The following is a 17380-nucleotide window of genomic DNA, read 5'->3' as shown; positions in this document are numbered from 1 at the left end:
GCTGGTTATTCACCCGCCACTTCATCAGCCAGCATGATGCTGGTTATTCACCCGCCACTTCATCAGTCAGCATGATGCTGGTTATTCACCCGCCACTTCATCAGTCAGCATGATGCTGGTTATTCACCCGCCACTTCATCAGTCAGCATGATGCTGGTTATTCCACCCGCCACTTCATCAGTCAGCATGATGCTGGTTATTCCACCCGTCATTTCATCAGTCAGTATGATGCTGGTTATTCCTCCCGTCATTTCATCAGTCAGTATGATGCTGGTTATTCACCCGCCACTTCATCAGCCAGCATGATGCTGGTTATTCACCCGCCACTTCATCAGTCAGCATGATGCTGGTTATTCACCCGCCACTTCATCAGTCAGCATGATGCTGGTTATTCACCCGCCACTTCATCAGTCAGCATGATGCTGGTTATTCCACCCGTCATTTCATCAGTCAGTATGATGCTGGTTATTCCTCCCGTCATTTCATCAGTCAGTATGATGCTGGTTATTCCTCCCGTCATTTCATCAGTCAGTATGATGCTGGTTATTCCTCCCGTCATTTCATCAGTCAGTATGATGCTGGTTATTCACCCGCCACTTCATCAGCCAGCATGATGCTGGTTATTCACCCGCCACTTCATCAGCCAGCATGATGCTGGTTATTCACCCGCCACTTCATCAGTCAGCATGATGCTGGTTATTCACCCGCCACTTCATCAGTCAGCATGATGCTGGTTATTCACCCGCCACTTCATCAGTCAGCATGATGCTGGTTATTCCACCCGCCACTTCATCAGTCAGCATGATGCTGGTTATTCCACCCGTCATTTCATCAGTCAGTATGATGCTGGTTATTCCTCCCGTCATTTCATCAGTCAGTATGATGCTGGTTATTCCTCCCGTCACTTCATCAGTCAGTATGATGCTGGTTATTCCTCCTGTAACTTCATCAGTCAGTATGATGCTGGTTATTCACAAAAATGCTTGTGTGCGTTAATTGAAAATGTATTTTTTTTAAATAAAAAAACGTTAATTATTTAATCAGGTTATTTAAATCCTAACTGCTTCTGTTTTTTTTATTCGTCTCCTCACAGAGAAGCCCCGCCCCCCGTCACGGGTGCAGCTGGTGAGAGCCAACACCAGTAGCCTGGAGGTGAGCTGGGGGGCGGTACCTACCGCAGACACCTACCTGTTGCAGCTGCAGAAGTACGATATCCCCCCCGCCTCGGCTGCCACTTCCCCCGGCGTTAGCCCCGCGACATCACTGCCGGTCAATTCTTCCCCCAAGAGCCCTGTCACCGCCTCGGCGGTGTCCGTCCAGGGCCACCCTCTCCAGGGCCTCACCCTGGTCCCCTCCATGCCCGGGAGTCCAGTCCCTGCTCGCGGACCAGGTTAACCTCTACTTCCTGACAGTTTAGGCTATTACTGTAATATTTTAAATACTATAGTTTTATTTCTCTGTAACTTTTCAAAACTAAGTAGATTGTAAAGGCTATGGTGAAGGAAAAGACATGCAGTCTAAACTATCTGTTTTTTAAAATGATTAAATATATATATTTTTTTTACATCAAAATCAAATGGTTTCCAGATCAGCAACCATGTAAACGTGGATTTGTTTTGTTTGTTTTGTTGTTTCTCCTCTCCAGCTATTCTGAAGGTGTCTGCTCCCCATTCCACCACAGGCACCTCCATCGTCACGGTGAGACAGGCCAACCAGGGCGGGAAATCCCCTGTCATGGTTACATCACTTCCTGCTGGGGTCCGAATGGTGGTGCCGGCCCAGGTCGCACAGGGAACCGTATGAATAAATAATACATTTATGGTCTCTATATGAGTTCTGGTCAAATGTAGTGTGCACTGTGTAGGGTTCCACCTGGGACTTAGACATTTAACCCGTCAAATAATGGATTAAGACTGAAGAATTGGCACAAAATAGGCTCGTTTAAATAAAAATATATATATATTTGGGTGTCCTCACTGTATGTTGTCTCTGTGGGCCTATTCCTATCTGCTTCCTCCTTCTCAGCCAATGGGCAGCAGCCCTCAGATGAGTGGCATGGCTGCGCTGGCTGCTGCAGCTGCGGCCACCCAGAAGATCCCGCCCTCCACGGCCACCATGCAGCTTCCAGCTGGTGCCACCATAGTCAAGACAGTGGCCATGAGCCCTGGCGCACAGACTGTCAAAGTAGCTTCGCCTGTTATGGTAAGAGATCCTGCTTGGATTAATAGTAACACACACACACTCTCTCACTCTCACTCACTCTCTCACTCACTCTCTCTCTGTCTCTCTCACACTCTCTCTCTCTCTCTGTCTCGCTCTCTCTCTGTCTCTGTGTCTCTGTGTAAACCTCAGTCTGCTGTCATTTATAAAGTCTGCTGGCTGGCTCACTAGAGTGATTTGTAGTGTTCTTTTTTTTGTAGTAGGTATGTGTATATTTGACCAATATCCACACTACCTACCGTACCACTTGGAATGAAGTAATGTATCAACCATGCTGTAGGTGCTATAGGAATGTATTCTGAAGGAAAATATAAACGCAACATGTAAAGTGTTGGTCACATGTTTCATGAGCTGAAATGAAAGATCCCAGAAATATTCCATGCGCACAAAAAAGCTTATTTCTCTCAAATGTTAGTGAGCATTTCTCCTTTGCCAAGATAATCCACCAACCTGACCGGTGTGGCATATCAAAAAGGCCACTCTAAAATGTGCAGTTGTGTCACACAACACAATGCCCCAGATGTCTCAAGGTGAGGGAGAATCCCGCAGGCTTCTTCGCCTGCGGAACCGTCTGAGACCAGCCACACAGGCAGCTCATGAAACATGGGACCAACACTTTACATGTTGCGTTTTAAAAAAATCAGTCTACTGCAGTGCATTCTGAAAGTATTCAGACCCCTTCACCTTTTCCATAATTTGTTACGTTACAGACTTATTCTAAAATTGATGAAAAAATTTGCTAAATCCCCATCAATCTACACACAATACCCCACAATGACAAAGCAAAAACAGGGTTTTAGAATTTTTTGCAAGTTTATAAAAAATAAAACAAAAATAGCACATTTAAATAAGTATTCAGACCCTTTACGCAGTACATTGTTGAAGCTCCTTTGTCAGCGATTACAGCATCAAGTCTTCTTGGGTTTGACGCTACAAGCTCAGCACACCTGTATTTGGGGAGTTTCTCCTATTCTTCTCTGCAGATTCTCTCAAGCTCTGTCAGGTTGGATGGGGAGCGTTGCTGCACAGCTATTTTCAGGTCTCTCCAGAGATGTTCAAGTCCGGGCTCTGGTTGGGCCACTTAAGGACATTCAGACTTGTCCCGAAGCCACTCCTGCATTGTCTTGGCTGTGTGCTTAGGGTTGTTGTCCTGCTGGAAGGTGAACCTTCGCCCCAGTCTGAGGTTCTGAGCACTCTGGAGCAGGTTTTCATCAAGGATCTCTCTGTACTTTGCTCCGTTCATCTTTCCCTCGATTCTGACTAGTCTCCAAGTCCTTCTGCTGAAAAACATCCCCACCGCGTAATGCTGCCACCACCATGCTTCACCGTAGGGATGCTGCCACCACCATGCTTCACCGTAGGGATGCTGCCACCACCATGCTTCACCGTAGGGATGCTGCCACCACCATGCTTCACCGTAGGGATGCTGCCACCACCATGCTTCACCGTAGGGATGCTGCCACCACCATGCTTCACCGTAGGGATGCTGCCACCACCATGCTTCACCGTAGGGATGCTGCCACCACCATGCTTCACTGTAGGGTGAAGAGTTCAATCTTGGTTTCATCAGACCTAAGAGAATCTTGTTTCTCATGGTCTGAGAGTCCTTTAGGTGCCTTTTGGCAAACTCCAAGCGGGCTGTCATGTGCCTTTTACTGAGAAGTGGCTTCCGTCTGGCCACTCTACCATAAAGGCCTGATTGGTGGAGTGCTGCGGAGATGGTTGTCCTTCTGGAAGGTTCTCCCATCTCCACAGAGGAACTCTAGAGCTCTGTCACAGTGACCATCGGGTTCTTGGTGACCTCCCTGACCAAGGCCCTTCTCCCCGATTGCTCAGTTTGGCCGGGCGGTCAGCTCTAGGAAGAGTCTTGGTGGTTCCAAACTTCTTCCATTTAAGAATGATGGATGCCACTGTGTTCTTGGGGATCTTCAATGCTGCAGACATTTTTTGGTACCCTTCCCCAGATCTGTGCCTCAACACAGTCCTGTCTCTTTATAATACATTTGCAAAAATTTTGAAAAACCTGTTTTTGCTTTGTCATTATGGGGTATTGTGTGTAGATTGATGAGGGAAAAAATGATTTTATAAATTTTAGAACAACAGCTGTAACGTAATAAAATGTGGAAAACGTTTAGGGGTCTGAATACTTTCCCGAATACACTGCATATACGAACTCTGTTGTGAGCATAATGTTAGAGTACTTTGAAAAAATATATTCAGTATTTGAAACACCATTTCAAGTGTCCAGCCCAGCCCATATGGTCTTTAAAGGCACTACTTATATTAAAAAGAATAGTATATATTTGAAACCTGATCCCCTCCATGTCTCGTTCCTTCTCTCAGATTAGTAACCCAGCAACCCGCATGCTGAAGACTGCTGCGGCTCAGGTGGGCACGTCAGGTGTCGCCACACCCGGAACGCCCAATCGGCCAATCATCACCGTGCACAAGTCTGGCACGGTGACGGTTGCCCAGCAACACCAGGTGGTTACCACGGTAGTGGGAGGAGTCACCAAGACCATCACTCTGGTTAAGAGTCCCCTCACTCTGGGGGGAGGTGGCACGTTGGTAAGATCACAGCTGACAGAGGCTGTTTAGTGGCCTTAGTAGAATCGCTAAGTTAGCCAGTGAACTCTGATAAATATTTATAACATAATAACTTTTTATAATTCAGTAGGAACTTAAGATTTTTGGGGGGTTCGGTTTCTGCATTTATCGGTTTTAATTGTTCGTTCGACTCTATTGAAATAATCCATGCTTGTTTTTTAAAGCATCATAACAAAAGAAAATGTATTTAAAACAAACAATAACGTTTTAAGCAAGTCAGCTGGCCAGCTTATTGACCCCTGGTTTAGCAGGGACTCACTGCATCTGTTTTGTGCCCCCGTTCTAAGCTGACTGCGGCCAACCAGGGCCAAAACAAAGTGATGTCTGGCAAGGACGTGCAGCATTGGGTTAGTTTGGATACCTTCTGTTGTCTTTTACATGTACAGTAGAACAGTCCATTTTCCCCATGGGGGGGTCACATATTAAACATGTACAGTAGAACAGTCCATTCTCCCCATGGGGGGGTCACATATTAAACATGTACAGTAGAACAGTCCATTCTCCCCATGGGGGGGTCACATATTAAACATGTACAGTAGAACAGTCCATTCCCCCCACGGGGGTCACATATTAAACATGTATTGTGGAACAGTCCATTTCCCCCTTTGGGGGTCACATATTAAACATGTATTGTGGAACAGTCCATTCCCCCCTTTGGGGGTCACATATTAAACATGTATTGTGGAACAGTCCATTCCCCCCATGGGGGTCACATATTAAACATGTATTGTGGAACAGTCCATTCCCCCCACGGGGGTCACATATATTGTATTGTGGAACAGTCCATTCTCCCCAATTGGGGTCACATATTAAACATGCATTGTACTGTATTCACTCACTGTATTGTAAGTTGCTTTGGATAAAAGCATCTGCTATCTGGCATAAATAAATGAATTAAAATAATGAATTAACTTTTTATTATGTGACCAATTTCAAATATATAGTTTCCTCAGCCTTGTAAGTACAACAATACACACATGTTATATGGTGTTAAATAGTGGAAGCGTCATAGTGTCATGTGCTGTATTAAGTTAAATAGAAATAGACCTATGTTGATAGTAAAAGTCCTGTGGCGTTAGACCAGTCTTTCCTCTGTGATCTGACGGTCTCTCCTACTTCCTGTTCTCTAGCTGTCTAACCTGTCCAACCTGGGGAAGGTGATGTCAGTAGTCCAGACCAAACCTGGTCAGACAGGAGCGATGACGGGACAGACTGGCTCCAGCCTACAGCACATCCTACAGGTCAGTAATACAGGTTTAGTTATACAGTACAGGTCAGTAATACAGGTTTAGTTATACAATACAGGTCAGTAATACAGGTTTAGTTATACAGTACAGGTCAGTAATACATTTAGTTATACAGTACAGGCCAGTAATACATTTAGTTATACAGTACAGGTCAGTAATACAGGTTTAGTTATACAATACAGGTCAGTAATACAGGTTTAGTTATACAATACAGGCCAGTAATACATTTAGTTATACAATACAGGCCAGTAATACAGGGTTAGTTATACAATACAGGTCAGTAATACATTTAGTTATACAATACAGGTCAGTAATACAGGTTTAGTTATACAATACAGGTCAGTAATACAGGTTTAGTTATACAATACAGGCCAGTAATACATTTAGTTATACAATACAGGTCAGTAATACAGGTTTAGTTATACAATACAGGTCAGTAATACATTTAGTTATACAGTACAGGCCAGTAATACAGGTTTAGTTATACAATACAGGTCAGTAATACATTTAGTTATACAATACAGGTCAGTAATACATATAGTTATACAATACAGGCCAGTAATACAGTACAGGTCAGTAATACAGGTTTAGTTATACAATACAGGCCAGTAATACATTTAGTTATACAATACAGGTCAGTAATACAGGTTTAGTTATACAATACAGGCCAGTAATACATTTAGTTATACAATACAGGCCAGTAATACAGGTTTAGTTATACAATACAGGCCAGTAATACAGGTTTAGTTATACAGTACAGGCCAGTAATACATTTAGTTATACAATACAGGCCAGTAATACAGGTTTAGTTATACAATACAGGTCAGTGATACATTTAGTTATACAATACAGGTCAGTGATACATTTAGTTATACAATACAGGTCAGTAATACAGGTTTAGTTATACAATACAGGTCAGTAATACATTTAGTTATACAGGTCAGTAATACATTTAGTTATACAATACAGGTCAGTAATACAGGTTTAGTTATACAATACAGGCCAGTAATACAGGTTTAGTTATACAATACAGGCCAGTAATACATTTAGTTATACAATACAGGTCAGTGATACATTTAGTTATACAATACAGGTCAGTAATACAGGTTTAGTTATACAATACAGGTCAGTAATACAGGTTTAGTTATACAATACAGGTCAGTAATACATTTAGTTATACAATACAGGTCAGTAATACAGGTTTAGTTATACAATACAGGTCAGTAATACAGGTTTAGTTATACAATACAGGCCAGTAATACAGGTTTAGTTATACAATACAGGTCAGTAATACATTTAGTTATACAATACAGGTCAGTAGTACAGGTTTAGTTATACAATACAGGCCAGTAATACATTTAGTTATACAATACAGGTCAGTAATACATTTAGTTATACAATACAGGTCAGTAATACATTTAGTTATACAATACAGGTCAGTAATACAGGTTTAGTTATACAATACAGGTTTAGTTATACAATACAGGTCAGTAATACAGGTTTAGTTATACAATACAGGTCAGTAATACAGGTTTAGTTATACAATACAGGTCAGTAATACAGGTTTAGTTATACAATACAGGTCAGTAATACAGGTTTAGTTATACAATACAGGTCAGTAATACATTTAGTTATACAATACAGGTCAGTAATACATTTAGTTATACAATACAGGCCAGTAATACATTTAGTTATACAATACAGGTCAGTAATACAGGTTTAGTTATACAATACAGGCCAGTAATACATTTAGTTATACAATACAGGTCAGTAATACATTTAGTTATACAATACAGGTCAGTAATACATTTAGTTATACAGGTCAGTAATACATTTAGTTATACAATACAGGTCAGTAATACAGGTTTAGTTATACAATACAGGCCAGTAATACAGGTTTAGTTATACAATACAGGCCAGTAATACATTTAGTTATACAATACAGGTCAGTGATACATTTAGTTATACAATACAGGTCAGTAATACAGGTTTAGTTATACAATACAGGTCAGTAATACAGGTTTAGTTATACAATACAGGTCAGTAATACATTTAGTTATACAATACAGGTCAGTAATACAGGTTTAGTTATACAATACAGGTCAGTAATACAGGTTTAGTTATACAATACAGGCCAGTAATACAGGTTTAGTTATACAATACAGGTCAGTAATACATTTAGTTATACAATACAGGTCAGTAGTACAGGTTTAGTTATACAATACAGGCCAGTAATACATTTAGTTATACAATACAGGTCAGTAATACATTTAGTTATACAATACAGGTCAGTAATACATTTAGTTATACAATACAGGTCAGTAATACAGGTTTAGTTATACAATACAGGTTTAGTTATACAATACAGGTCAGTAATACAGGTTTAGTTATACAATACAGGTCAGTAATACAGGTTTAGTTATACAATACAGGTCAGTAATACAGGTTTAGTTATACAATACAGGTCAGTAATACAGGTTTAGTTATACAATACAGGTCAGTAATACATTTAGTTATACAATACAGGTCAGTAATACATTTAGTTATACAATACAGGCCAGTAATACATTTAGTTATACAATACAGGTCAGTAATACAGGTTTAGTTATACAATACAGGCCAGTAATACATTTAGTTATACAATACAGGTCAGTAATACATTTAGTTATACAATACAGGTCAGTAATACAGGTTTAGTTATACAATACAGGCCAGTAATACAGGTTTAGTTATACAATACAGGTCAGTAATACATTTAGTTATACAATACAGGTCAGTAATACATTTAGTTATACAATACAGGTCAGTAATACAGGTTTAGTTATACAATACAGGCCAGTAATACAATACAGGTCAGTAATACAGGTTTAGTTATACAATACAGGCCAGTAATACATTTAGTTATACAATACAGGTCAGTAATACAGGTTTAGTTATACAATACAGGCCAGTAATACATTTAGTTATACAATACAGGCCAGTAATACATGTAGTTATACAATACAGGTCAGTAATACATTTAGTTATACAATACAGGTCAGTAATACAGTACAGGTCAGTAATACATTTAGTTATACAATACAGGACAGTAATACATTTAGTTATACAATACAGGTCAGTAATACAGGTTTAGTTATACAATACAGGTCAGTAATACAGGTTTAGTTATACAATACAGGCCAGTAATACATTTAGTTATACAATACAGGCCAGTAATACATGTAGTTATACAATACAGGTCAGTAATACATTTAGTTATACAATACAGGTCAGTAATACAGGTTTAGTTATACAATACAGGTCAGTAATACAGGTTTAGTTATACAATACAGGTCAGTAATACAGGTTTAGTTATACAATACAGGCCAGTAATACATTTAGTTATACAATACAGGCCAGTAATACATTTAGTTATACAATACAGGACAGTGATACATTTAGTTATACAATACAGGTCAGTGATACATTTAGTTATACAATACAGGTCAGTAATACAGGTTTAGTTATACAATACAGGACAGTAATACAGGTTTAGTTATACAATACAGGACAGTAATACAGGTTTAGTTATACAATACAGGACAGTAATACAGGTTTAGTTATACAATACAGGACAGTAATACAGGTTTAGTTATACAATACAGGCCAGTAATACAGGTTTAGTTATACAATACAGGCCAGTAATACATTTAGTTATACAATACAGGTCAGTAATACATTTAGTTATACAATACAGGTCAGTAATACATTTAGTTATACAATACAGGTCAGTAATACATTTAGTTTTACAATACAGGCCAGTAATACATTTAGTTATACAATACAGGTCAGTAATACATTTAGTTATACAGTACAGGACAGTAATACATTTTGTTATACAATACAGGACAGTGGTACATTTAGTTATACAATACAGGTCAGTAATACAGGTTTAGTTATACAATACAGGCCAGTAATACAGGTTTAGTTATACAATACAGGCCAGTAATACATTTAGTTATACAATACAGGCCAGTAATACATTTAGTTATACAATACAGGACAGTGATACATTTAGTTATACAATACAGGTCAGTAATACATTTAGTTATACAATACAGGTCAGTAATACAGGTTTAGTTATACAATACAGGACAGTAATACAGGTTTAGTTATACAATACAGGACAGTAATACAGGTTTAGTTATACAATACAGGACAGTAATACAGGTTTAGTTATACAATACAGGACAGTAATACAGGTTTAGTTATACAATACAGGACAGTAATACAGGTTTAGTTATACAATACAGGACAGTAATACAGGTTTAGTTATACAATACAGGACAGTAATACAGGTTTAGTTATACAATACAGGACAGTAATACAGGTTTAGTTATACAATACAGGACAGTAATACATTTAGTTATACAATACAGGTCAGTAATACATTTAGTTATACAATACAGGTCAGTAATACATTTAGTTATACAATACAGGCCAGTAATACATTTTGTTATACAATACAGGACAGTGGTACATTTAGTTATACAATACAGGTCAGTAATACATTTAGTTATACAATACAGGTCAGTAATACAGGTTTAGTTATACAATACAGGTCAGTAATACAGGTTTAGTTATACAATACAGGTCAGTAATACAGGTTTAGTTATACAATACAGGTCAGTAATACATTTAGTTATACAATACAGGACAGTGGTACATTTAGTTATACAATACAGGTCAGTAATACATTTAGTTATACAATACAGGACAGTGGTACATTTAGTTATACAATACAGGTCAGTAATACATTTAGTTATACAATACAGGACAGTAATACATTTAGTTATACAATACAGGACAGTGGTACATTTAGTTATACAATACAGGTCAGTAATACATTTAGTTATACAATACAGGACAGTAATACATTTAGTTATACAATACAGGACAGTAATACATTTAGTTATACAATACAGGACAGTAATACATTTAGTTATACAATACAGGACAGTAATACATTTAGTTATACAATACAGGTCAGTAATCATTTAGTTATACAATACAGGCCTGATGCTGATGTAAACATGGCTGAACTTCCCCCACTCTCCCGCAGTATGTATTCATGCCTTTACCACTATGGTTGGCAATGGATTTCTGATCCCATAATGTATAGGATATTTGGCTCAAAGTCCCAATATTGAATGAACGTTATATTATCCTTCATCCAGTGGTGTTGCCAACTCTTCCATCATTGTCACGCCATACATACACAGAACATTGTTTTGACTTTCATGTCTCTAATTTCCACCCTTTATGTTTCTCTGTTACAGAGAGCTGTAAAGACATCCTGGCAGCTACTGGGAACTATGCCCAACCAGAAATCACCACTCTGACCTGAAGAAGTTGATTGGTCGATACTGGGAACTATGCCCAACCAGAAATCACCACTCTGACCTGAAGAAGTTGATTGGTCGATGAAGGAGAATTGCACGTGAACAAGGATGCAGCACTGAAGGACATGGGGCGGAGCTTCAGGTCTAGGTCCCTCCTTCCTCTAACTGAGATGAAGGTTCGGCTCCTTCCGGAAGGTTCTGGAAGAAGAACTCTTGTCTTTCTGTCAAGTACACAGTACCCAAACTCTGTTGTAGAATACGTCTATCTGATGCTTTAGGAGGTATAGTTATGTATGTACACACATCTGTCTGTTTCCAAGCATTTAGCATGTATTGTATTGCATGATCTAGCTCTATATAATGTACCATGAAGTAAAATAGCATCAGTGAGCTTAATGTTAAGGGACACATCTAAAGTTGAGGAGGGTTTTGAATATCTTCTGGAAATACTTTGAGTTTCAATCAAGCAGCAATATTTCCAAATGGTATTTTCAAGAAATTGCTACTATTTGTGAAGGATTCGAGTCCTGAGACCAGAAACAATATTTGATGTGTCTGTAAAAAATGCTGCAGTCTTTCATCAATGAAGCGTAATTGGTAAATATTGACTAACTAAAATACAACAGAAATGTGGAGTTGCACTGTTGCATGGGGCGGCAGGTAGCCTAGTGGTTAGAGCGTTGGGCATGTAGCCTAGTGGTTAGAGCGTTGGGCAGGTAGCCTAGTGGTTAGAGCGTTGGGCAGGTAGCCTAGTGGTTAGAGCGTTGGGTCAGTAACCAAAAAGTTGCTAGAGCGAATTTCCGAGCTGACAAGGCAAAAATCTGTCGTTCTGCCCCTGAACAAGACAGTTAACCCACTGTTCCTAGGCTGTCATAGTAAATAAGTATTTGTTCTTAACTGACTTGCCTAGTTAAATAAAGGTAAAATAAAATAAATAAATAAAAGTGACTGTTAACAGTCTACAGTGGGATTGGAACTAGGAGTCGTTGTTCCCAGCAAGTCCAGCTTTGTTTTGATTAAAGTAAAAGTTAAAACAGGTTGGTCTCTGCCTGGTGTCACGCCAGTCAACAGACAGGCCGTAGTCAAGCAGTGGCATGTGACTATGAAAGCTCACGCTATTTTCCTTTCACAAACAAAGTATCTTGCAAATCCTTATAGAAAGAATAAAAATAATGTATGAAAGAAAATTTAAAATCATGTTTTTCTATTACAGTACAGTACGCAAACAGTTCTGGTTCAGGAAGAGGAGAGTCAACATGCAGACAGTAGTAGCATGTGACTATTAAAGCTCACACTACTGTTCACAAACACAGTGTCTTTAAGTCGTTGTACAAAAATAAAGATAAATACCAATGTAAAAAAATGCCTTGAGATGCAGTCAGACACTAGCCAAGATTTAGCATGTGACTGAAGAAGCTCACACTACATGTCTTTTCACAAACAAAAGTGTCTTGCAAATAATATATAAATGCTATTGTATTTCTTTGACAATACATTTGCTGGTTGAAAAAGGGGACCAAAAATGTGGGCGGCCATAACAGATTAAAAGAGATTTTATCAACATCATCATTGCTAAATGCATCATCAACATTGTTAGTAAATGCATTGTTAAGATCCATATCTGCACACGCTCTGACATCATCTGCCCGTTCCAGTCGTACTTAATGTCAAAGTGATGGAGTAATGTGATGAGACTTAGATTTTGTTCCTAAAACGCCAATCTTGGTTCTTTAAGATCTTGGTTATTTTTAAGATCTTGGTTGTTTGATAGTCATTGTACATGTATCTAACATGCTGACCACACCAGCCGCGTAACGTGCTCGAACGTTGCAAAAATAAATGTACACATACATGTTATTCAGTCATTTCGTCCAAACTGCTCGCGCGCACAACGAGCGTCTGCTAGCCAGGCGCTAAAATAAAACTTTGGTTCTTTTTTAGACGCTTGACACGCTGCAAGTCCCGCCTCTTCCATCTCCTCATTGGTTTTTAGGAGCATATTGGGTGAACTGAGGTCCACACTCCAGTCCAGATGGTTGTAGTAATGCACCTTAAAGTTGGTAGCCAACCACCATATAAAATCCACAGAAGAAGAGAACTGAACTAGGAGAGATTACTAGACACTAACTAGGTTTCCCCTTTTATCTGTGGATTTATTGTCAGAGTAGAGAACACACTATTTTGTTTGACTCAAAATGGGCCGATATTCTACAAAGATCCAGCAACAAAAAAAAGGACCTTGTGCATTTCAAGTAAAATAACAACCCAATGTTTATATCCCATGACAAAATGAGCTAGCAACAGCAAGCTAGCTAGCTAAATGTCCATGAATGTTTCGTATGTGTTTTGACCTGTTCTCCAAATGAATATATTTGGTTCAGGAGTTCTTTCTGATATTTCAACCTGTGTGTCCTGATCGTGTCTGGTGTGGATAGACAAAATCGAAGGCACGCGCGTGCCCAGTTTAGTCAGCGTACCGCGTTTTAGTCAGCGTGCCCGGTTTATAGCCAGCGTGCCCGGTTTATAGCCAGCGTGCCCGGTTTATAGCCAGCGCGCCCTGTTTAGTCGGCGTGCCCGGTTTATAGCCAGCGTGCCCTGTTTAGTCAGCGTGCCTGGTTTATAGCCAGCGTGCCCTGTTTAGTCGGCGTGCCCGGTTTATAGCCAGCGTGCCCTGTTTAGTCAGCGTGCCCGGTTTATAGCCAGCGTGCCCTGTTTAGTCGGCGTGCCCGGTTTATAGCCAGCGTGCCCTGTTTAGTCGGCATGTAAGGTGGAAAAAGGTTGCTTCTCAAATGGCACCCTGTTGTGTTTTGAGAGTGGGATTTGGGACGCAAGCCAAGGAGAGTGTGTTTTGAGAGTGGGATTTGGGATGCAGCCAAAGAGAGTGTGTTTTGAGAGTGGGATTTGGGACGCAAGCCAAGGAGAGTGTGTTTTGAGAGTGGGATTTGGGACGCAGCCAAAGAGAGTGTGTTTTGAGAGTGGGATTTGGGACGCAGCCAAAGAGAGTGTGTTTTGAGAGTGGGATTTGGGACGCAAGCCAAGGAGAGTGTGTTTTGAGATGGGATTGGGGACGCAAGCCAAGGAGAGTGTGTTTGAGATGGGATTTGGACGCAAGCCAAGGAGAGTGTGTTTTGAGAGTGGGATTTGGGACGCAAGCCAAGGAGAGTGTGTTTTGAGAGTGGGATTTGGGACGCAGCCAAGGAGAGTGTGTTTTGAGAGTGGGATTTGGGACGCGAGCCAAGGAGAGTGTGTTTTGAGAGTGGGATTTGGGACGCAGCCAAGGAGAGTGTGTTTTGAGAGTGGGATTTGCGACGCAAGCCAAAGAGAGTGTGTTTTCTTTCACGTGGTGTCTTAATATATATCTCTTGGTCTACCATAGTTGCCTTGTGTTTACTATTTTAAAAAGTAACGTTTTATTGAAATGTATTTTAATTTAATTTATATCCCTATTTTGACTCCTCTGACACAAAAGTCTGTATATAGAAGCACAGTTGTATGTAGCACAGTATAGGCCTAGTGACTTAATCCTGTAGAAAACCCCTCTAGAAAATGGATTATCTGCACATTTAGTAACAATATATTACATTATATGAAGATAATTTTATTTTGATAATTTAAATCTAGAATCCTTAGTTGCTACATCCATTTTTGGACTTACAAATGAATGATTCTTGAAGAATATAACTTGTAAATGCCTCGTGAGATTAGTTCAACTCTCGTACCCCATCAGAACACAATATATGAAGTTGTTATACTCCAATGTTTGTAAAACAAAGTCAATGTAAACAAACACTATATAGTCTCAAAACATGGTTCAAACTATAATGTTGATATCATGGATGGTCAGTCCTTGTGTCCATACCGTAGCTCTGTCTATGAATTTGAGAGTGGTTACATTTCTCCAGCCTCATCTCTCAGCTGTATACCAAAACACAGACGGGGTGACCCGTTGTTATTGTTTCAATTAAGGATTCCAGCTTTATCTTTATCTACCTATACAGCCTCCTTTTCCACTTTTACTGTTGTGTTTTAGCAGGGGTGAACTGAATCATAGGCTGGTTTCTAAGCTGGTTTCTGGAATGATTACAATGAGAATTAGAATGATTATAATATTCTCCATAGAATTAGCATGATTCTAAGATTCTCATTCTAATTCTATGGGGTTCTCGTCATGGGTCGGATGGTTTGTATGGACCTGTGTATCTGGTGCAGTTTGTAAAGTTGAACGGTCGATTTTGGTGAATGAAACGCAGTGAAACTGTCAGATGTTGTGTGTCTTAATAAAGCATTGCAGTTGATATCATGTATCATGTAGGCATGTGAAAATAAAATCAATTTTCCCTATGACAAAAGAAAAAACCAAGTGTGCCACTGTCTCTGCCTTTCCACAAGCTGATAGCTGTTATTGTTTCTGTCTCCGAGGCTGTATGTTTCCATCCATGGTGACGTCTTTGCCCCATGGCCTTTATACTTCAACCATTTACTGCACGACGTGGGGCCAACTTGTCGTGCTTTGATTACTACTGTCTTCTGTTCTTAGTGGGATCAAAACTAGAATCAGTGGGATTGCTGTTGTGGTTGTGCAAACATAAAATAAAAACAGTGGTTTGTGCTCAAATAACAGAAGTAGAGGGGCTTAGAATGTGTTTGTGTGTTACTGTGGTTATTAGCAGCTACCAGAGCACCAGACAGTGTGTGTGTGTGTGTGTGTTATTGTGGTTATTAGCAGCTACCAGAGCACCCGTGTGTGTGTGTGTGTGTGTTTGTGTGTGTGTGTGTGTGTGTGTGTGTGTGTTATTGTGGTTTGTTGTAAAGTAGTGTAATGAAAGTCATAGACATGCCTCCTACTCCCCAGTGTCTGTGTGATCACTCGCTGAAGGTGTAGATGGAACACAACACACAACCGTCTCCACGGAGATCTGGAATGACAGGCTACTAATTACTGTTCAGTTGCTTCTCTGCTGCTGATCCTCACACTTGGAAGCACACACACACATAAACAGAAAAAAGAAAGTGTGTGTGTGTGTGTGTGTGCGCATGTGTGTGTGTGTGTGTGCGTGCGTGTGTGTGTGTGCGCATGTGTGTGTGCGCGTGTGTGTATGTGTGTGTGTGCGCACGTGTGTGTGTGTGTGTGTGTACATGCATGCATGCGCACTATGCTGTCTATAGAGGCACAGAGGGTGGACTTACATCAATGAGTCAGGGCTAGCTGTTCTCTTGATGAAAGCAGACATACTCCTTTAGTGAGCTAAAAATGGGTACAAATAGTAAACTCTGTTCAACACGTCAGATACTGACTGAAGTGTGCTACTTTATTATTTCCTGGTTGCACCTCTTAGTTGAATTAATGGAACACCTCACTGGAATGGAGCACAGATGGAATGGAACACCCAGTGAATGGCAATGTTCTTTCTCAGACCCTCACAAACTCATTATGTTGGTTGTCTCCCAAAAGGCACCCTATTCCCTATTTAGTGCACAACTTTTGACCAGGGCCCAAAGGCACTATAGGGAATAGGGTGCCATTTGGACACACAAGTGACTCAAGATCTAGCACTGAGCTCACTCTGAGTTCACTCTCAATGGCGCCGACAGAGATGGCTGCTGTGCTTCTAGCTCTTAGGAAACTTTGCCCTATTTTGTTTTTTTCATGTATTATTTCTTACATTATTAGCTCAGATTTTTTTTGATGTTATTACATAAGGCCAGGAAGAACTATTGGACATCAGAGCAGCGGTAACTCACCAGCCCTTCCAGCACTGCGACCGAAAAAAAAACTATAAAAATCAACAAAATAAACTAAAAAAAAATTCAAAAGCCCCACATAAAATATCCTGATTCAGACACAAAAAAATAGAATATAAAAATAAGATACCAAATAAAATATAAAAAATAAATAAAAATAAAAAATAAAAAAATAAACATAAC

At 39.8% G+C, this 17380-nt stretch overlaps 1 protein-coding gene across 1 annotated transcript in view; it reads left to right on the top strand.

The window, feature by feature from the left end:
• Window positions 1–17380, top strand: part of LOC120061690 (host cell factor 1-like) — a 51541-nt gene that overhangs the window by 10805 nt on the left and 23356 nt on the right. The window contains exons 9-14 of the mRNA XM_039011584.1: window positions 1094–1390; window positions 1646–1797; window positions 2026–2202; window positions 4564–4788; window positions 5115–5174; window positions 5958–6068. Coding sequence (XP_038867512.1) covers window positions 1094–1390; window positions 1646–1797; window positions 2026–2202; window positions 4564–4788; window positions 5115–5174; window positions 5958–6068 — 1022 coding nt within the window. The remainder of the gene's footprint in view (window positions 1–1093; window positions 1391–1645; window positions 1798–2025; window positions 2203–4563; window positions 4789–5114; window positions 5175–5957; window positions 6069–17380) is intronic.

Source organism: Salvelinus namaycush, chromosome 16, assembly GCF_016432855.1.
Source record: "Salvelinus namaycush isolate Seneca chromosome 16, SaNama_1.0, whole genome shotgun sequence".
NCBI lineage: Eukaryota > Metazoa > Chordata > Actinopteri > Salmoniformes > Salmonidae > Salvelinus > Salvelinus namaycush.
The sequence above is the reverse complement of the archived record's forward strand: the minus strand, read 5'-3'. Positions and strand labels throughout refer to the sequence as shown.